General features: G+C 39.4%; 2 protein-coding genes across 2 annotated transcripts; one reads left to right on the top strand and one right to left on the bottom strand.

The window, feature by feature from the left end:
• Positions 1 to 23: 23 nt before the first annotated feature.
• On the top strand, positions 24 to 8,218 carry LOC108600921 (nuclear migration protein nudC). The gene is made up of 5 exons (XM_017988754.1): positions 24 to 213; positions 384 to 667; positions 726 to 921; positions 7,588 to 7,985; positions 8,036 to 8,218. The coding sequence occupies exons 1-5, from the start codon at positions 139 to 141 to the stop codon at positions 8,085 to 8,087; spliced, it is 1,005 nt and encodes a 334-aa protein (XP_017844243.1). The 5' UTR covers positions 24 to 138; the 3' UTR covers positions 8,088 to 8,218.
• LOC108600923 lies at positions 976 to 14,644 on the bottom strand. Its single transcript, XM_017988755.1, has 4 exons — positions 14,160 to 14,644; positions 2,008 to 2,277; positions 1,489 to 1,897; positions 976 to 1,426 (listed from the first exon to the last, which is right to left on the bottom strand). The coding sequence occupies exons 1-4, from the start codon at positions 14,178 to 14,180 to the stop codon at positions 1,398 to 1,400; spliced, it is 729 nt and encodes a 242-aa protein (XP_017844244.1). The 5' UTR covers positions 14,181 to 14,644; the 3' UTR covers positions 976 to 1,397.
• Between the last annotated feature and the right edge of the window lie 7,787 nt (positions 14,645 to 22,431).

Below are 22,431 nucleotides of genomic sequence, written 5' to 3'. Positions count from 1 at the left end.
AGCAATTTTAAATATCGTCAGAATAACATCGTGCACACACGATTTTGGTCACAAATAAATAAAGTCCAGATTAATTGTTTCAAGCAAGCTGTGAAACAAACACAAACGTAGATATTTTACAAAGATAGTATTCGTACAATGTCCGCCGACGAAACACAGTTCGACAACATCCTCCTGGCCGTGGCAGAGAAACACCGTGGAGGTGTGCCTGAGGTAAGCTTGCACCGCATGTGAATCACAATGGAAAGCACAAAGACACATTCGCATGGAGTTAAGGCCTCCATGTGGTCTGCGAGGCAATCTACTTGAGGCTACAGCTTTGCAATTTGCAGTTACAATAACAAACAAAACCACGTTGTTTGCACGCTTTTTTTTCTTTGCAGTTTCTGCGCACATTGGCGGGCTTTTTACGCCGGAAGACCGACTTCTTTACGGGCGCACAGCAGGCACAATGGGAAAAGATGCTTCTAGATGTATTTAACGTCGAGTCCAAGCTGGCGATGGCAGCTCATGAGGAAAAAGTGAAGGCGCGCGAGGCTGCAAAGCGCATTAAGGAAGAAAAGGAGCGTGCCGAGCGTGAGGCGCGTCAACAGGATATGGATGATAATAAAATATGTGATATATCTGATGAGGAGGCAGCTGCCATTATCAAAGAGGAGGAAGACAAGTGTGTAGCGCATTACATAGCTAAACATATATTAGTTTAACGTTCTTGGATTTTTTAGAAAACGCCAAAAGCTGTTAGATGCCGCCGGTGGCGATGCGGTGCAAGTAAACTCCAGCAGCCAGGACATTTCCAAGCCCATTGAGAAGGTGGACGATGACAGCGAAAAGGATGAAGTGGGCAAGCTAAAGCCCAACGCAGGAAACGGTTGCACTCTGGATAAATACATGTGGACACAAACTCTGCAGGAAGTGGAGGTGAGTTTGTTTTGTTTGTTTGTTTATTGTTGCTAGGCAAAGGTTCATTGAACTCTGCATAGTAATCTCCGTCCACTTCATAGAATTATGTATTATTTGTTTTTTGCGTGTCGTGTGAATTTTTCTGCGTGACGCATACAATTTGAATTCTGTTTTATTTAACATATCACAGGGCTAATTAACTTAATTCTTTAACAGCAACAAATACAAATACGAATGTTTTGTCAGTTATTAATACTACTTAGCATGCTACTACTCTACGACAATACGATTGTTAATTTAGAACTACAATTGTTGTGATACAGTTTTTGTTAATTGGCAAATTAAACATTTAATTTAGAGTTTGTCTGAGCGGAAACAATTGCTTTTCATTGAATAAATACCTTAACAACTAGACGCAGGGGCGCACGGATAACGCCATAACAATAATAAATAATACACTATGAAGACAAGATTGTAGTTCTCATCACGCCCCGTTAGCTCTTGGGCATATCTCGAGCACGCACTGGAAAGTGAGAGAAGATTGAAGTTAGTCTCAAGTCAGCTTACAAAATGTGCAAAACTTACTCTCAAGCGCGTAAACCATGCCCATGATGAGCAGCATAAATATGGTGCTCATGCTAATGATTAGCACCGTCACCTGGCGTCCGCGATCGCAGAGACCACGCTTGGGCTTCTTGGCACCACCGGGCTCGCCATTGACCATCGTAAAGTGCATGGAGCTGGCTATAGACACAGTGTCCAGATCTTTGGTGCGTATGTACTGTAGATTGGGATCGGCGTCAATGGCAATGACGGCATCCTTGGCGACAGCTGCTTGGCCCAGCGCCAAATTAGCGTTGTAGTTAGTTGCAGAGCTGGCCGAACCATGCACAGTGGGTAGGAGCAGCTTCTGCTGGCGCTCTTGCTTCTTGTGTATCTCAGCAAAACGCTCCAGATTCGCTGCCGTCAGCAGCAGTGAGCCGGAAGCAGCGCTCTATAAATATAAATATTTTATAAATTAAATACTGTCCGTCCGAGTTAAGGCTGAGGTGAAGTGTGCTTGGCCTGCGTGGGCAGCACAGTTCATCAGCTAAGCTTACTCACCCGTGTGCTGTTGTTGCTGTCGCTGGAGCCCTGAGAGGAGCGCGAACCACGCTTGGCTGCTGCCAATACCGCTGCTGCTGCTGCTGCAGTAACCGCTGCACTCGTTGCATTTGAGGAGTTTATAGATCCAGCAACGGCAAGACTGCGCTGCGCCAGCGTGGGCGGGTTTGAGTTGGATTTGTTGGAGGATTTGGAAGAGCTGGCCGAGCTAATGGCCGAGCTGGTTGAGGAGACGAGTGAGGCTCGCGGTATATGCCAATAATCCTGCATCTGCAAAGCAATTGAAAAATTTAGATTAGTTGGGAATAGTTTACGGCTTTAAAAAATAAAGTTTTAATCTGTTTCTTTGAAATCTGCTTTGCCTTTCTTAAATCTAATGCTAACTTTTGCTTACTCATCAAGCCAAACCCGCGGCATTAGCTTAAATTGTTGTTATATATTTTTAGCCACACATATAAAAAAAGTGAACTTTCGAGTCTTCTTTCTGGTAATGCGCGCAACTCGTTTGATATTTATGGTCTGATCTTAGCCTGTGGGCTCTCGGCTCTCGTTAAAAAAGTCAACTCTTTGTTGTTATTGTCTAGCTGTTGTTATTGTTATTTATGGCTACTACTGCTGCTGATGCTGCTGCTGCCTCTTCTTCTTGCTTGCCTTTCTCATTTTATTGATTTTGCTCTGGTCCAAAAGTTTAATGCAAATGCCATTTGTTGCTGCTTTTAACTTTTAATTGTTGCAATTAATTTTAAAATAGACGGCGCACTTTCAGCAAGTTTGTTGCCTAAGTCTTTTGTTGGCTTCTTTGTGAACTCAAAGATTTATTTGCATTTGTTTTAAGAACATCATTTTCGTAAATTTTATTTCGGCATGCGGAAGTCTTATCAGTGACTCTGGCAATAATTTTCGTTTTAACTTTATCTCGCCAAGCAAGTTTTTTTTTTTATTACTGCTGCTGTTTTCAACATTGCGGGGGAGTTGAAATGTATATATGATGTGTACGTTACTTACTTTATTTATTGTTTTTTTACACTAACTAATATCACAAATAAATGTTTTTCTTTATTGCCAATAGCTTTCAGTCTTGGAAATAGCCTTTATATTGTTTTTTAGCCTGGGCCAAAACACTCAACTGTGTGCAGTCGCTGTTTTGGACCGTTATGATATATTATTTTGATTAAATGCAAACAACTGTTATTGTTGCTATTTAGTTTGATTTTCGCTGCTGCTGATTCTTTAACAGTTTTATTTTTATTTTATGCTCAGCACGCGCCGCAGACAGAACCGATCTAAACGGCGTCGAGAATCAAACTGAAGCAAACGGCGCGCGCCGCAGCGTTAAACAAAAGCAGAGACCAAAAAAAAAAAAAATCTGTTGACGCTGATGTCGCTCCTGACGCAGACGCCGACGCTGTTGTGTCGACAGGTTGTTTGCTTCGCTGCGCAAACTTTTTGCGGCTGCTGCTTCTTCTTCTCTAAACTGTTGCCGTTGCTGTGTTTGCTGTCAGCCACTTTCTTGCCGGATTTAGAAATTTTCTGTTCAAGTACAAGCCTCCCTCGTTGTGCTAGTTATATATATAGAACAATTGAAATCACACTTGCAATCCCCCCATCTCCCACTCCTTACATTTGATGTTGGCCGCGCTACTTTCGTTGCGTTTGAAGCTGCCCTCGCCAAAAATAAACAGATTAATGATGCTCGCTCGCTCTGCCCTTTTGAATATTATTTTTAGCGCTTTTTTGTTTGCCGCTGGCAATAATTGTTTGTGGTAAATTGAGTTGCAACTTTTGTCTAGGCTTAACCCTTTTATTTTTTAATAATTTTTATTGTTAAGCGCTTGTTGTAGGCGTCGACAACTGAATCCGGCTTCAAATTGCTTATTATTATGATATATGTTATTGATGTATGGGAAAGTTGTAGAATTATGCTGGAAATTCCCGTTAGACCACGGGCGGTCACATTTTGTAGATTTATAGATTGTTGGGTTATTGGCACAAAACTCCAAGATTTGTCTTCAATAATTTTGCCACACTGTGCATACAAATTGTTACAATTCTGTTGATTTTACTAGCGGTAGCAACAACAGCAACAATAATTTGTATTTAGTCAAGCTTGTGTACATATATAAATTGACTTTTTTAGTGTCCCCTTCCTTCATTCATTAAGCAGCTTGTTATCACCTTTTAAGTGACAGAAGTGAGTGGCCAATGCCTCAGTGTGTGTGAATGTGTGTGTGTCTGTGTTTTAATCAGCCAAGTTGACAAAGACTTTTAGCTGACACTGCCAGTTACCAAAACACACAAGCCACAAGCTACGAAGAGCCAAAAGCACTTCAGACACAAATAGAATGCGAATTGAGACGAGTTGAGATGAGATGGGTTTAAGTTTTGAGTTTGACAGCAACACTTGCTATAGATCGTAACAACAATAAACCAAAACCAAATCAATGCCTAGCCAAAACATTTTAAATCAATAACAATCATAAAAGAAGAAGACAACAGTTCTCATGTGAGATAAGTAATAAAATATATGAATGTATTTATATGTAAAACAATTTGAGTTGGAATTTTGAATGAATTGTTTAGGTTGACAATACATAGAAGTTGTTAATGCTAAGGGGGAAGCCCCTCCCAAAAAATTAAGCTATTGACGCAGAGATTATAACTGCGAGAGATCGTTTGCCATCGATATATTATACACTCTTTAGCGCAGAAATATTTAAATAATTATAATTTAAGCAAAACCAATGAAAACAGAAATAAATTAAATGAAATCTAAAAGTATATGTAGCTTTGAATATATTAACTATTAACTAATGAGAAGGCAAGCTTTGAATTAAAACTATATAAGGGTACTATACTTGTCACCAATAAACAATCCACGCTTTGCTGCTTTTGAGTTGAGTTCTCATTTGTCACTTGGCTAATTTCATAGATTAGCCGCAGCTAATGAATTCTTTAGCCAACGGTTGACAGCTGAGATAGTCATCACTACTGAGATGCAGGAAAACCAAGTCATAAATACTTATTCTTTCACGCTGAGTCAGCTGCGTCGATCGGAAATTCTGACATGACGTCAGTAGTCAGCAGTAGTAAAGTTTGTGATGTTTGTTAGGAATAATGGCCAATAATTTGCAAGAATTGGTAAAGCGCTTATGCACTTGTCATACAACAATGAACAGAGATCCGCATAATTTCCAAGCTCAATCAACGCACAACACAATCCACACAATCCATCCATCAATCAAACAATCAAGTTTGTCAATGTCTGTGGAGCCAATTAATTTATGTAGAGCTCTATATGGGCCAGTGTCTATAACTGCTACCGGATCTCCAAAAGCCAAAGCAGCTTAACTTCAATTGCTGCTAAAGACAAGACACTTGAGTTCTGTTTGCCCGTTTATCGTAGCATGAAACTAGTTTTCATTCTAAATAGAGTCGAGTCGACTTCTCTCTGTCTTTCTCTCAGTCGCAGAGCTACTCCAGATTTACTATAAAATAAGTCAAGTAGCTGTGTGTGATGTCTCTTTGGGTTTGATAATGTTTTGGACTGTTATCGCTCTTCGAGTTAGAGTCAGAGCTGGAGAAGGCAACGGCAACGTATGTTAGTCTTTATGCCATTCACTTCAATTCTAAGGCTAGTTTTGAAATGATTTTATTTTTATTTATTTATTGTTGTTTTGTGTAGATCTTTTTTTTTTTTGGCATTTTTGATTGTTTCCACGCTGGTTTGGAGATCGCTGGTGTTTCGTGCCAGGCACCGCATCGCTTCTATCAGCATAAATTATACGTCGCATATATACATATATATATACTATGTATGTTTAAGAAAAATCAAGCGCTTAAATCTTTAAGGCTGTTGTTGTTGTTCTTCGTTAACAAATCAGTTAAACCGTTAAACAAATCACCAGCCACAGCTGCAACAAAAAATCAAATACGAAACAAATTTCTATTTCTATTTGCAAAAGTTTGTTTCAAAGCTGCTGCTAGTTGATCGATTAGAGTTATACCTGCGACGTTTACTGCAGGCTATATGCAACATTAGCATAATGTTCAGACATACTGTCTGGCTGGCAAAAGCGACTCGGCAGTGTCTTCTCGATAGAACTAGAAGCAAAGCAAGGGCTGCTGCTTGGATAAATTTATCAGCTGATTTGTGTCGCTGTGCTAGTTGTGTAATATTATATAGCATATGTTTAACAAGCTCATCATCACTCCTACACTGTCAAAAATTGTCGCTTCTTGGCAACAATTGAATTGGATTGGCATCAAAATTGGACATCCGCTTGGCTTGGTTTCAATTTCTGAAACGAATTCTTAAACTTGGCGTTGGCGTTTAAATTCTTTTCTTTGTTCCAACTATTGCAAGCAGCTGGTACCGTGACTGTTCACTTAGCTGTGAGTAACAGTCACAGTCGCAGTTCAACACTCGCGCATGATGAGGAGGCTGTGGCAACGTGGCTGTTGACACTGGCCGCGTGCTGTGAACGCTACTGTTCCCACTCTCAGCTGTTGTTGTTGTTGTTGTTGTTGCTAGTACCTTGGCTACCCACACGAAGATTTGTAGATGAGGCTGCTGATGGATGCGCACGCAGACAGCTTCGCTTCGAGTCGTGCTAGCGTCTCTTTGTTGCTACTGTATGTGGCTATGAATGGAAAGCGTCCTTGGCGCTTGGGTCTTTGTTGTGAGTTTTTAATTAAAGGCCTGCAGACTGCGCTAGACATCAACAAGATACAAGATACACAAGTGTGTGTGTGCTGTTTGCTAATTGATTGCAATATTCTCAGCATTGCTGACTGTCTAATAACTTGGGCTTTAATTATGTTGCCAAACCGACTGCGCTGACTTTTCTCATTATTAATTTTCATTAGACTCTCAAGAGTATAAATCTTAATAAATATGTTTGAGCTGAGTGTGTGTGTGTAATTAATGCTAGCTGTGCATAGTATTTTAGACGCTACTGTAATTGCTTTGAACTTGTGCATTGTTTGGTCGCAGGCTCTAGCAGCGAAGCGAGCAACCTGTTGAGCGGCATTCCAGTTGACTCCTGCAACAGCAACCGGATCTGGATCTGGATCTGATATATAAAATTGAAAACAACCGCTGTACGGCCTTGAACTCTGCAACGTTGTTAAACTAAATTCCCGTTGATTGCGTTCGGTTGTCTTGGCTTGAGCTCAAGGCTGCCCAAAGACATGCCACATGCAGCAAATGCATGTGCCTGGCTTATTTATAGATTGCTTTTAGTTATTAGCCGACTCAAGGTTGACCAAAGACGCATCAGCAACATCAGAAACAAGCATCATCATCATAGGCAACAGTTGCCTTTGCTGTTGTTGACTTTGTTACGTGGCGGCCACTAGAATGTAGATATGTCTGAATCGGAATCTGACTCTGAATCTGATCGTCGCCACTCATTAATCAAAACTAAGAATTACATGAGCCGCAGCCGGAGCCGGAGACATGTGCCTCCGTTACGTGCTTGTAATTGTTGCCTTTAGCTTTTGTAATTGAATCTGCTGCTGCAATCTTTATAGCTGATCATCAACTAATTACATTTATATTGTTCGGCATTCTAATTACAGCTCAAGATACCCTTCAATGTAACATTCGCTTTGCGTGCGCGCGATCTTGTGGTCAGCATTGGCAAGAAGTCGCTCAAAGTGGGTCTCAAAGGTCAAGAGCCGATCATCGATGGCGAGCTGTGCGCCGAGGTCAAGCAGGATGAGTCGGTCTGGGTGCTGCAAGACAGCAAGTCGTTGCTCATAACGCTCGAGAAGGTCAACAAAATGAATTGGTGGAATCGCCTGGTCACCACCGATGCGGAGATCTCTACGCGCAAAATCAATCCGGAGCCCTCAAAGCTCTCCGACTTGGATGGCGAGACACGCAGCATGGTGGAGAAAATGATGTTCGATCAGCGACAAAAGGAGATGGGTCTGCCCACCAGCGATGATCGCAAGAAACAGGATATACTCGAAAAGTAGGTGAACTTGTATAAATAAAAACTAAATTAACATTTCTATGTTTTAGATTCAAGCAGCAACATCCGGAAATGGACTTTTCCAAATGCAAATTCAATTAAACATTTAAGCAACTGCAACTCAAGTACACACACACACAGTCACACTCACACACACACATTCGAAATGTGTAAAAGGCATTTGATTAAAGTAATGAATTAAATAAATAACATAATCTGCCTTTCAATTTAAATTAACATATGTTCGTTCAACGTCATGCAGTGAAAGCGTCTAAAACAGAATTTGCTTTTGTTTGTGATTTGATTTCTTTATATTGTTCAACCAAAGAGTAATATTTCATTTTGATTGTTTAAATGCAATTAATTTCGTGCTAATGTCTTAACGAAATTCCCAATGACATAGAACTTGAGGGGTAAGCAAATTGCTTTATGGCTCAATAGAGATCGAGAGATATATACAAGATGAATGGCCCTTTCGGCAATATGTTTGTTCTCTCGGCTCTATTAGTTCTCTGGGTCATTGGCTCGCTGTTTAGTAAGCATTGAACTTGTTTTCGAATCTGGCGGCTATAAATTTTGCCCAGTAACAGCTTCTCACTCTCTATCTCTTTCTCTCACGCTATCTCTTAGCTGTAAAATTAAGCAATTTGTAGATTTTCTATCAGCTTGTGTCGATTGCCATATATCAGGCTTAACAGCCACGCGCCTAACGAAAGTTCTATAATTGAACTTTACCTTGAAAAAAAAGAGTTTTATTAATGCTTTTGCAATAAAAGCGTTTCGATTTTAACTTTTAAGTTACTTTTGCATTGCATTTCTTCAAGTGCCGCATATTACGTATACGTTAGGTAAGTTTTATAGGTTGGTCCGGCTTATTGCGCAGGCATTTCAAGGTTTGATTTGCAGACAACAAAAATAGCAATAAAAAAATATCTCTTGGCTTATTAATTAAGTTAAATGTGCTGCTTAAAGTTGTGTTTAACAAGCCGTAAATTTATTAATGTTCTCCGCTGTCTCTTTCGCTCGCATTTGTGTGGGCGTATTTAATTAATAATTAAAATTATTAATTATCATTTAAGCAAACAATTTTCTCTACACATATTATTGCTTAACACAGCGGGGGGCGTTATGAACAAACAATATATATATATATATATATATTTAGATTGTTACAAATTATCGTTTTAGAATATAAACATATATATGCAACCGGATCTGTGTTGTGGATGCTTTTAATTTGTTTGTTTGGCTAACGAAATATTTCGAAAGTACCTAAAATGCTTTCATATCAAATATTTTGGGGAATTTGGCAATTAGTTGATTGCTTCTTGAAAGCGAAGAACCGGTTCAGGCTAATGTTAACCAATGTTAGAAAGAGAGAGCAAGAGAAAGCTATTGAAAGGCCATTAAATTGAGCCAGGTTTTGATTATTTATCGATTGTTTGTGCAAGGAGTTCAGCACAGTTCAGTTAACTTCGATTGATGGATGGCAATCAAAGCAATCGCGATATGCAAAAACCGTTATAACTCCTTTATACCTCTCCGCCTTAATTTTGCAAGTTTGAAAAACAATTAAACTGTTAAATGACGCACGTCATGTATTCGCAATAACAAAAAATTAAACATCTATTGCTCGCTTTGTGCCATAAATAACGAATCCGGGTGTCTGCTGGCTGTCAAGTGCAAAAGCCCCGACTCCCAACCCCTCCCTCTGCACTCTCAACTGTCTTTTCTTATTGCCTATTTCGACTCTTTCCCCCACACACACACACACACAAAGTAATTCCTGTGGGGCGTACGTTTGGCTATTTTGTCGCGTGGGCCATTTAGCACTGTCTGGGGCTTGGCTCTCTCCCTCCCTCTGCCGCTCGTGCCCGCGGCGTTCTCGTAATTGCTCCTCATTTGTTATTTTTAGCATTAAATCTTGTTAATGCCGTCTCGGCTTTAACTTTAGCGGCCCATTAACCATAACAGTTGACCGACTTGGGTTTTTATATTTATAAACACAGCGTCATGCACACCGAGCAACCCAAGCGCTGGCCCCCGCTTTGATTGCCCGTCAACTCATCACAACGCCAGACAAATGACTTGGGCAACAAACTAACAAAATTTCCCTTGTCTGCCTGCCCCAGCCCGCCCAAAATAAAAAATACAGCAGCTGAGCATTTTGAAGGTCAACCATAAAGCCCAACTGATCTGATTGTGCAGATTGCAGCGGCAGCTACAGTTAATGTCTGATTCATTTTAAATTTGGGCGTGTTTCTTTGCTTGTGTCTGTGTCTGTGTCTTGTCTCGCAGGCTCGAGTGGCTTTTGGCTGTTGGTGGGCTTGTCGTTGACTGTTGACTCCATTCGAGCTTAAGCATCATCAATGCAGCTAATCCAATTCATTCTAGCCATGCATTGATTTGCATGCCAATTCGCATCCGGCTGTCGCTCCTCCCGGACCTAATCGCCCACGCTCAGCCGACATATATAGTTATAACTATGTATATATAAATATATTAGTGGCAAACGCATTCACTTCTTGGCTGTGCTGCCTGCTGCTTGCAGGAATTTCGCAATTAGTTTTGGTTATCGCGCCAATTGTTGTTGTTGTAGTCGCTCAGCATTTGCATTTGCATTTCTTGCCATGCCACTGACTTCGAGGTGAATGGAAATTTACGGCGTTTGCCAACTGCTATGCATATGCACATGTGTTTGCCTTTAAGAATTATTAGCAGCTCCGTATAAGAGAGCAGACAATCTATTGTAGTTATTATATCTTTAAGCTATCTAAACTATTATACCCTTTTTAAATATAGTCAAAATTTACAGGCCAAAGCCGCTGGTTGCAACTGCCATAGACTTTGCTTTTTGGCTGCTACTGTAGCCAATCGAGATTGTTAATTTTTGGGTTTGTTTACGGTTTGCGCTGCTGTCTTATCTGAATTATGACTAATTTGCTGGTATTTAGAGTTCTGGCAGCTGTTTATGCTGGGGCAGCTCAAGCTTGTGGGCGTTTGCTTTCGAAATCATTAAGTTTATAATTTAGTTAGTTTAGCAGCTATATCTCGAACGCAGATACGCCAAGTTGTTAATAACCATGCAAAAATATCATTTACTAATCGATTTGCTTGCGAACTGATGTTCTTAATACTTTATGGCGGCGTTAATCACCTGAGAATGTTGTGAAAGGCCAATGATGCGAACAGACGAATACTAATGGCGATGCGATGATTACTAATGCCTGCTAACTTGTGAATCGAATAAACGCAATGTTTATAACAATTATGCAATATTGCGGAAGAACAAATGCACACAAGTTGATTCAACTCTTCAAATAAGGCGAAAGTTCTTGAGCTGCGCTTATGCATAAGTTCATAAGATTAAATATTGGATTTATTACAACTAGAAGTGAACCCAAACGTGACCCAGCTAGGTAAACTGTTATGCGCACTCATAACTCCTATTTAATAAATGTTGGTATAAGCCGCTACTAAAATCTAATGAGTCCATTGGTCATTTGTACACGCTAAATTGACTTTAATTGCAGTCAAAGCGAATTCTATACACTTTTGGCTTCCTAATGGCTTAAGGACTAATTAAAATTGTAATTAAATTTTAGTAATTTTCCAAGCTCTACAGCAAGTGTTTGTCTCATTTCATATTTTTAGTTTGCTTTTGGCACTTTTGTTGTGGCTTATTTGCTCATTTGCATAGCAAAATAAACTTGTTAGCACTAGAGAGTGCGAGAGTGCGAGAGAGAGCACAGAACGAACAGCTGAGCGCTTCAGGGGCAGCCGCTGTCACACACTCACATATGTAGCGCTGCCCTCCCGCTCCGCCCCTTTCCGAGCTACAGCAACTTTGCCGGCGCTTAGCGTGTTCATGTAAATTTGACCTTGACACAATTTCGATTCATGACAGAGCAGAGCAGCAAACAAATGAAGGCGGGGGCGACTACAGACTACAGCGTGAAGCGCTGGGGAGCAGCGGAGATGCGAGGCGCGCGCACATGTGTGACGACAGCAAAAACAACAAAGGGGGAGGCCAGCGAGTCATAAGCAAAAGAGTGAAAGAGAAAGAGAGAAAATGTCAAATAATAACTCAGCTGGGGAGTCAAGTGCGGGCAAACTAACAAAAGAAAAAAACCAACAACAATTATTGTTCAATCGTAAAGTTTTTACTCATGTAAATTGGTATTAACTTTCTGACTAACTATAAATCAATTCGCGGTATTTCATGCTCTGAGCACAAGTTATGCATAAAGCAAACTAAATTAGAATTTTAATATGCAAATATTGGAACGCACTTAAGATATATTTGCTATGCATTGCAATCTGCTTCGATCAAAGCTAATTTGCCGATTCCAGGGAAAGATGAGAGCCACGCTGGCTGCCAGTTCACACACACACACACATAGAACTTATATATATATACAAAGCACTCCTAATTAACTTTGTTTTAAGCGTTTTTTGTTTTGGCAAATTTTAATTTCTATTATTAATTTGTTAACACATTTGACGCGGCACGTGGAAGCGTTTCATTAATATGCGTACGCAATCCCTCCCCCCTCGCTCCTACCCACCCCCTCGATCATCGGCAAGCAAGTGTCTGTAGTACATATCTTAATGTTAATCAATTCATAGTATTAGTAGTATCTATTAATGTTGTATGCTTTTGTGGCCGGCTTGGCTTTCATTCAGTTCTGCGCACGGCACTTAAAACTCTTAATAGATTAACATAAATTTCGGCTCTTTATGACTTCATGGGAATTAAGTTGGCAATTAATGGTAAGAACTAAATACCAGAGCCATGAGAAAGAGCGTGTGACGCAGTAAAAGCTGCTGCTGCCAAAACACTTGATGTAATAATCTGCTCGATAAACAAAAGACTTGGGCAACGAACTTATTTGTATAATTGGATTTCGGAAAGTGAAAATCAGATATCAACTGCACAAAAAAGGCGCCTCAAGTTCTTTATTTGTGTATCTCTTACAATCTTATTATTATTAATATTTTTTATTTACGAATTTTAATTGGAATTACGTTTGTTCTCAGTTTGTCAATGCGGCTGTTTCCCCATTCTTGTTACCAAGCCGTCAAACTGTGGGCGAAACACATGCATGTGTGCATGTGTGTGTGTGTGTGTGTGTGTGAAGTGTCTGTCTGTCAGCGTCTGAAGTGGCAGCCGAATTTGCTGTGCTTCGTTTTGATTGGCAACGACAAAGTGAAGGGACTTTGTCTTTGGCGACACGTGTCAAGCCCCAAAAACAACAACAACAAACTTTGATTAAAAATATCTTTTGCTAATTGTTAAAGGAAACAATTCAATCAAACAATTTGCACACAAACCCTAATTACCCGACCTCCCTCCAATCAAACAACAACAAACTGTTTATTTGGTCTTAGGCCAAAATTGCCCAACATTTAACATTTACTTTGAGAATTGTGCACAAGGTTTTTAAACAAAAACAACAACAACAACAACAACAGCGGCAGCAACTCAAATAACAGGCAGCCTTTAAATTGAATGCAATTAAAGTTTACATTGAAAAGCCAAAAAGCCTTTAACACTATTTTGGCGGCTTTTGTTGAACAATGTTAATAACATAAGCGTTGGCAATTTTTGTATTATTACTATTTTTTCTTGTGTTTGTACTTGATTTATATTTTTTGACACAAAGTGCAATAAACTTTTTCTGTGCTGGGCAATTTTTGTGGGTTTGGCATTCTAAACTCTTGAGAGTCTTGAGTGGCATTTAAGCTTATGGACTGACTAACTGACTATATTAATATAAATCAATGTGATTAATTTGACTTGAAACTTGTTGCAAATGAAAATATTGTCATAAGCAATATATAAATAAAAACCAGCTATTGAAGAAGTTGTTGTTGTTGTTGTTTGTGTTTTCAAGATGTCAAAGCGACAAATTTAAGGCACGACGCTGGTAAAATGCGAATTGTAAACACGTTTGCCACCCCCCGCCAACAACAACAACTCCCAGCTATACACAACCGCTGCCAAAAAGGGGGCATGGCTTGCAACAACAGCAACTTGTAACGCACATTTATTGGCTGTTATTTGTTTGTATTGACTGTAGTTACTACTTAGCCTATTTAAATTGTTTAAAAAAAAGAGACACATGAAAATATAAAGTATTGTGATTGAATTTTGTTGAATAATATTTATACCTGCTTGGGTTGCGCATCCATTATTGTTATATACGTTCGATTTATCGTTAAAGTTGCAAAAATCCTGCGTCACTTGTATTCCACACACAAATTTCGAATTGAGCTACTTTGATAATTTTATGTTTAATTTTGATATATGCGTTAATAATTTTATTTCGATGTTTGTTCGATATTTTGTTGTTGCAAGAAACAACTTTAAGTTTTGTCATCCAACTTGTTCTTACACGTTTTATGCTGTTACAGTTACAATTTACAGTTGCACTTTAGCTTTTGGTTGCACTGTTGCAGTTGCAATAACAAAACCACACGCATGCCCCTAAGAGAACTGAGAATCGGCAAGAAAAACAACAACAATTCGAAATTCAATTCAATTGCATGGAGTATACAAAAGCTGATTGTTTCGACTGTTTGTCTGTCTGTCTGTTCGATCGACTGCTCGACTGCTCTCTACTAGTTGCTGGCTGCTACGCGTGCACACTCCGTTGCGGCTGTGCTGATACTAACTGAGACGCCAGCCGCCCGACGGCTCAAGTATTAAAAAACATTAAACATTACTGCTGCTGCTGCTGCTGCTCGTTGCTGCCGTCTCTGCTGTTGCTGTTGCTGTTGTATGTGCAGGCACAAACGTAGACACACACACACATACACGTGCGCTTAGACAACTTTGTGAGTTTTGTGTTAATGCCAAAACGTAGCAAATTTTCAAATTGTTGTAGAGCAGCCTTTAGCCAGCGGCTGCTGCTGCTGCTGAGACGTCAGGTGGGGGTGGCTGCCCTACAGCAGCAGCAACAACAACAACAACAATCAAAAGTACCAGCAGTTGCACCAGATTCCGCAGACTGCAGAACAAGGTCATCCCAGCAAGCTTCCGTTTGTTTTTTGCTTGATTTATGCGCCAAAGGACTTTGAGCAGGTGAAAGCCTTTCTCGCTCTTTCTCTTCTAACATATGCAGCAAGTCACAAAGAGATCTCATATACAAAGATGAGCCGCACATTGTGAAATTGTTGCCAGGCACGTAGCCAGAGCGAGAGAGCGAGAGTGAGAGCGAGTGCTCGCTGACCTTGGCACACAATGAATTGTGCATAGGGTCAACGCACTTCAAAGTTATAGAAAATCAGTGCAGAGTGTTGTCAAAAGGAAATTCTGAGCCTTTTATGCAATCACTAAATATTTCATCATTCATATTTCAACACCTTTTGGGGAAGTCCAAAGTGAGCAGCAGCAGTATCCGAAAGAAAAGAAAAGAAATAGTGTTTATCATTGCTTCGTCTCTTTTGTTGTTGTTCAGGTTTTTAGTCTGTTTGCCCATGACGTGGCACATTTTCCAGGGCGTCCCAGCACTTTGCTTTTAGCCTAAGCAAACATTTATATTTTTTAAACATTTAAACTGCTGCTTATCTAAAGTTAATCAATAGCTGTTAATTTTTGCACGCGCCTCACAATTGTTAACGACAACATTTGCGGCTCTCTAAGTGGAGCAGGTGAGGCCCAAGGTTTAGACCCTGGCTTTCGGCTCAAGAGAGAACCTTGCTGTTGGCAAATTAAAAACAATATTTTCCTTTTGCCAAAGCAGCAGCTGGAGTGGGGCTTGGGGTTATCCTAGGCATTAATGTCACACTCGACTCGAGTCTCGTTCGCAGTTTCAATTTCAGTTTCAGTTTCTGCGCTGGACAAACTGCGCGCCAGAAAACCAAACCAAACCAAACCAAGTCGTTGGTCGTGCTTGGTACTTAAATGCCAACGGCCTTGCCAGTGGATTAAGCAGCAGCTGGCAGCAGTGCCAGCGCCTTGTGGCGTTTAATTACAGTTATTTTGGTGTAACGGTGTCGCGCCCGCTGATTGACATTTGCATAGATCGCAGCAAGCAAGAAGTTTGTGTTTGCTCTCTCAAGTTCGTTGTCTAAGTCTTTTGATTGACTTAAGCGCCACACAAGCCGACAAATGCAGTCAGTAAACTGTTATACAGCCAAAGTGTTATAAACATAAGATGAATGTGAAGACTTAAAGCACAATTATATATAATAACTATATATATTCTATATATATTATGAGCTGCTAGTTTCTCTTTAGCGCTCGCTTTCCCTCGCTTGAAGGACAAATGCTAAACACAGTTGAAGGTTAACGTTTAATCGAATAATTTTCCGCACATCAATGTAAATAATTTGCTAGCTTGTTATAGCCAGTTGGCTAAGCTGGCTAAGAAGCGCTGCCGATCAACGGCAGATAAATTGTTTTTATTATTAATAGCATTTGTTATTGAAATTTATTAAGTTATTAAAGCGTTCTAAGCGTTGCCAATCGATTTGCAAATTTGCTGCGTTCAACAGCCGATAATTGATGCGACATTGATGCCCAACCCCCCCCCACCCCACACCTCTCAACATATTTTGGGAAAGCTTTTGCTACAATTTGCCACATTTTAGTTGAACTGCCAGAATTGTTATTGTTAATAAGCATTTGTTGCTGCTAATGCTAGTAAAATAAAAAAATTAAGAGCTCGTTTAATGGCCAACACTCATAAGCAGACGTATACTTAATATTTTGCGACCTTCGCTGGCGAGTGGTAAGAGCCAAGAGCGGAGTTAGGACTGCAGCTCTACAGTCGACTGGACACGCACCAGATGCGGAACTCTGCGAAAAATTCAAACTCGGAAGAAGACGACACTCAATGACACTTGTTCTTTGTCTTTCTTGCTGTTGTTGTTGTTGTTTTTGGTTTTGGGGCTTGGCCTCTCTTGATTAATTGCTTGTAGTTAGAGAATCTTTGAGCTAATGGGCGCCTAATGTAATTCAACTTCTACTTCCAGCAACGCTTCCTACTTGCAATTAGATTCGAATTGTGCAACGATGCGCAACGCGTGCAAACTTTTGAGTTTTCATCATTAAAATGCATTTTAATTTGAGTGCGAGAACTTGCGAACATATTCAAAAATCAATTCCCACGCTAAGCCAAATTGTAGTCCGTAGTCTGCTAGGCAAGTGGCAACCAATAAAGCTTCAATTGACACATTCATTTGAGGTTTATAAATAAACATCGAGTCAAGTTCAGCTCGGGTTTATAATTGAGCTGAGATTGCGCCCCTCTGCATCAATTCCGTTTACAGCGGGACGGACGGACAGACAGCTGTTGCTCACTGCCGCCTCAATTAGAAATAGCTTATGGGCCAATCGATTGGTAAAAGGGCCGTTGCATGTGCCAGCGCCGTCGACTGATTGCCATGCAAATGCAACTATTGCAAATCATGGCAATTATGAACAGAGCAGTGTCCCCCCCCTTGGGCTTACAGCATCTCTCGAGACAGCACATACTGAAGCCCAAATGCTTTGAAAATTAGTTGCCGTCTGTGTTTTAATTATTGTTCTCGACAGAAGCTTGAGACTATATTGAACAGGTGTAGGCTTCGCTAGCAGCTGCACTGCCTCCTTGATGGCCCCAGCTATTAGCTAATTTACACTGTGCAACATAAAAGTGCACACAAGCTGAAAAAAATATATGATGGGCCATAAGTTGAAGCTTGAATACGGAATCGTTAAAAGTATTGCACACATTTTGCTAGTTGGTGGCCCAACTTTTGTAGTTTAGTGTAACTATTAAGCTGCGTGCTTATGCACATGTGTGAGTGAGTGCAATTTGTAAGTAATTCGAAATTCAAATATGTGTCATTTGGCAACAACAAACTGTGGCATCTGTTGAGTTATGAATGCAAATGCCTCAAGCTACAGCAAAGCGACAGCAGAGAACTCGCCACAGACAAAGAGCGGGGGGCTGCGAGACTGCGACTGGTATTTATGGACGTATCGATGTAGTGCATCAGCTATAGCAACAATTGGCAATATAAACAGATGTGCTAGCAACAACTGCAGCTAGCAACAAATTAGACACGATTGCAGCCAAACACGATTCCACATGTATATCTATATATATAGCGATGCAGAGAACAGTGGGGTGAAGAGATATTCATCAGTTACCCTTTTTGTGCTAATTGGTGTTAAATTGCAGTTGACTGCAAGGCAAGAGCAGAGCGGGGGTGAGAGGAATTGAGTGCTCTAGGGCACAGCTGTGCACATTGAGAATGAGAATCGAGTTTTAGTTATTTATTGCCAGATGATTGCACAAAAAAATTAAATGTAAACCAGCAGCTGGCAACATTTAACATATTCGCCCACTATCAAACCCCCCCACGCCCCCCTCATCAAACACAAAAATTACATATAAATCAATGCGCTTTGCTCTACACATCAATTTAAAATTCCATTCCAAGTTGTAACTTAATTTTAACTCCTTTTGTATTGTATATTTTTGCTTATTTCAAATGTTACTACTGTTATTTAGTTTTCTGTTAAACCTGATGATTCACAAATATGCAAATATATCTACAAATATTTTACGGTTTCTGGCATGACGTGTTTTTGTTTATTGTCTTTATTAAATAAAAATTCTTTGGAAATCTCGCACATAAAAATACTGTCAGCATCAAAATACAAAGAAAAAACGCAGCTGGCGCCAGTCAGTTAATAAAAGCAACAACAACAGCAACAATATATATAAATATATTTTACACTAGCATTTTATTAAGCTAGCCACTAGTGTTTTGGTGGTTTTTTGCTTTGACTTGAGCGTGACGTAGTTTTTATTATATTATTATTGTTGGTCAATGAACGCGTTTCTTTGTAAATTATTTCTAGTTTTGCCACCACACTGCGTATACTTAATATGCGTTTAATTAATACGTGTTTAACTATATTATGCATATATAATTTTTGCTTATTGTTCTTTTTAAAAATAGGCATTAATTGCACATCGTAAGGCATTTTTATTCTAATTTTTTATATGGACTTGCCTTTGAGATTAAAGTTTTTGAGTCAAACTAGTTTAAAAACAATAAATTGCACATTGCGCGTATGAAATTGTTTGCTGAGCCGCCGCCGACAAACGACAAATGAGAACTGTTCGCTGGGACGACACTCGATGCGTTTAATGTCAAAATAAGTTATACAAAACCAAATTCAGCTCATCAATTTTTCATTTAATTTAAATTTAGGTACGATACGTGGTGCTTGGAATGGCCCAAAGAGCTTGACGAATTCTTGTTGCCTTGCATTCCGCCGTCGTTGACGTGGCGCTGTCACGTACACGGTTCACAATTTTGTTTACAATTCGATTCTCATACGAAAATCTGTTTCGCATTACGTGCCAAAGCTGTCAATTATTTATGTTAAAGGGAGCGAAGTGCGCAGGGGGAGGCAAACGACTGTTTTGTATAAGCGCAGAGGTCAACAATTGTTTAAGGTATAGAATAAAACGGCAAGTTCGTTGCCGCAGTCTTTTGGGTTGCAAGTTCGTTGCCTGAGTCATTTGATTGGGCATGGAATTAATAAGAATGCAAATTGATTGCTCTACTGGCAACACATATATGAACATAATCCATAAATATAAAGTGAAAAAAATGATCACTGAGAAATGATTTATGTTTAATAATCGGTGTGAAAAAACTTTTTATGCAAATCACATTAAAAGTATAAAAATCAAAACATAACAAAACAGCAAACAAGAGTTTAAACCGAATTAAACAAATGTTTCGCTAATTTATTAGTCTTATGCGTCTAATATATAGCAAACAACAAATTAACAAACTGACAGTTGAAGCAAAAGTTTTCGATTCTCAACGCGTATTTAAATTGATAATTGATAAGTTAAGACATTGATAAGGCGGCCAGGGCTAAGTAAATTAAGTTAAGAGCCTCTGGCTTCCTGTTGCTGTCGCTTTAGCATTGAACCTCATTAAAGCACGTAGTTACTGCCAGAACACAATAGCAACAACAACAACAACAACGAGTACTGAGAATATGGGTAATTGTGTCTGGCTGCCCATATACATAATTATGCTGACACTTATTGTTTAAACTTTAGTTAAAAGCAGCAAATAAATACAATTTGTTACGAGTTCTAGCAACAAACAGTCTGAAGGTTTCTCAGCTCATTAGAAATTCTGTAACACACACACACACACACACATTAAAACCTCATTATGTGCCCTCAAACATTGAACTAGAATTATTATAGTTTAAAAGTTCTGAAAGCAAAAGCTTGCCCTTGACCAAAGTGTACGCTTTTTATTGATTGACAGCAATGCGGAACCAGAGATTACGGCTTTCCACAGCTAAAGCGTGCCGCCATCCCTGAGGCAACAACATCACCACAACCGCCCCGTTCAGTTCAGCCAGTCTTCTCTCAATTAACATTCCCAAATGATGACAGCAAGTGCCGCTCGGCCAATAATTAAGGCTAATTCGCGCGCGTATCGATTTGATCTTTCGCCTGCGCTCGCACTCGCGCTCGCGCTCACAGCTGCCGAAATATTTCTGAATCAAACAATCATTAATCACAATGTTTTCGCTCACAGTTATTACCTTTTTGTTCGTTTTTTGTCACTTGCCACAAATGGCAAACAAAACAAAGCAATTTGCTAATGAATAATTAGCTACGCTTTACAGTGGTGCCAAGTTCACAAGACTGCGTTTTAAAATATCACACACACACGTCCAAATGTTTGACCCGTACCCATACCCGTACCCGGAAGTATATGCAACTTCATTCCATGCCAGTTTCATTTTCATTAGGGTTCTTTATTATAAGTAGAGCTGCTGCGAGTCTCAAGAGCCATGATTTATGTTCTGAGACGCTATTAACGCTTCAATTTCTGGCTGATCCGGAATAATAACACCTCTGAATCTGAACCTCTTTTAAGCGCAGTTTCCATCTCTGTTCATATCAATATGTTCAGCCTGTCTTCAATTTATCAAATATTTAAAATGATTTTTAAGGTGTCGCTTTATTTTGTTGTTGCCATTGCCTAATAATATTGTCCGTGGTCAGTCTACTGCTTGTGCTTACTGTTACTTAAGCTAACAAAAGGAAATACGTCTACATTATTTGACTTTTGATTTCTTTAGCTGTTGTTTGTGTTAAATAATTAAATTGCATTACAGTGTAGTTTCTATTTGCCAAGCTTCCGCATTTAGTCAAAGAACTAGAACAGTTCACTCAAATTTGTTTGGGATTTGTGTAGAGAATTTAATTGATTTTCTAATTAAATGGCAAGTAAGCTGTTGTTGATTTTTAATGTTTTTCAATTAACAAAAATCAACATTGAATATCATTAACGTTAACGTTACTGCCTCATTAGTTTCTGCTTCTTGAATGTGTGCCATTAGCTTTATTTTTAGAAGTTCTATAAATATATGTTGGTTATATTTTGCTTTTCCCTCAGTATTTTTGTAATTCTTCACAGCGACTTATTGTTGCTGCTTATAAATAAATGTAAAGCGAAATAATGGCCAACAATTAACCTTAACTTTTGACTTGGCTCGTAACTTCCGCAACTGTGGGATGACGAAAAAAAACCTTAAAAAAATGCTATATATTGGGTACTTACGTTTTTTCTACTAATGTCAAAATATATATAAATATTTTATAGCATTTAGAACTTGTACCCGCATATTATAATATCTATATATAGGTGTAAAGTTTGGGTCAAGTGTGCACACGATTTTGTCATTAGTTGACATTTCTTTAATTGTGCATATTTTTAATTATATTAATGAAATGTGTGGCCACTTAATAATCAAAGCGATTAAACAATTGAATGAGAGCCAACACCCACAATAAGTATAAGGTCAAGTGTAGCACAGGGAGGGGGCGTTGCTAAATTAAAGATTTCTTACATCTATTGTGGTGTTGACAAGTTGGTCAATGGGTTATTATGATAATGAACTCAATTACGGTCCGAAAAAATCTTAAAGCCAACGTCAGCTCAGCTGTTGTAATTCTCTTGGCCTTGGCCCCCTCCCCACTCCTCCCTCATTCACTATACGCTAGTATGCTTGGCAGATTTCACAGACAGAGAAACTTTGTTGTTGCTGTTTCTGTTTTGGTTTCTATTCTCTACGCTTCACACAATGCGAGCTAACCACATGAAGCTAGTGGAGGTCAGCTGACATTAAGTTTAGAGCATTCAACTAGACACTCAATTACAGGCAGTGATAATTACAACAGTTTGTGTGTATAAATAAGAATAACTCACCGGCCATCCTACTGCTGCTGCTGTCGATATATGTATTTTGTTTCCAGCTTCAATTTTGAACTTCAAAGTGTGGTTCAAGTACAAAACCATAAGCTTAAAATTCCTTCAAGCAATTATCCGTGTTCAATGGCCAATTGCCAAATTGTTGAGAGCATAGCACATTAGCCAAAACTCAAAGACACTGTGC

The sequence above is a fragment of the Drosophila busckii genome, chromosome 3L (genome assembly GCF_011750605.1).
Source record: "Drosophila busckii strain San Diego stock center, stock number 13000-0081.31 chromosome 3L, ASM1175060v1, whole genome shotgun sequence".
NCBI classification, from domain to species: Eukaryota; Metazoa; Arthropoda; class Insecta; order Diptera; family Drosophilidae; genus Drosophila; species Drosophila busckii.
The sequence above is the reverse complement of the archived record's forward strand: the minus strand, read 5'-3'. Positions and strand labels throughout refer to the sequence as shown.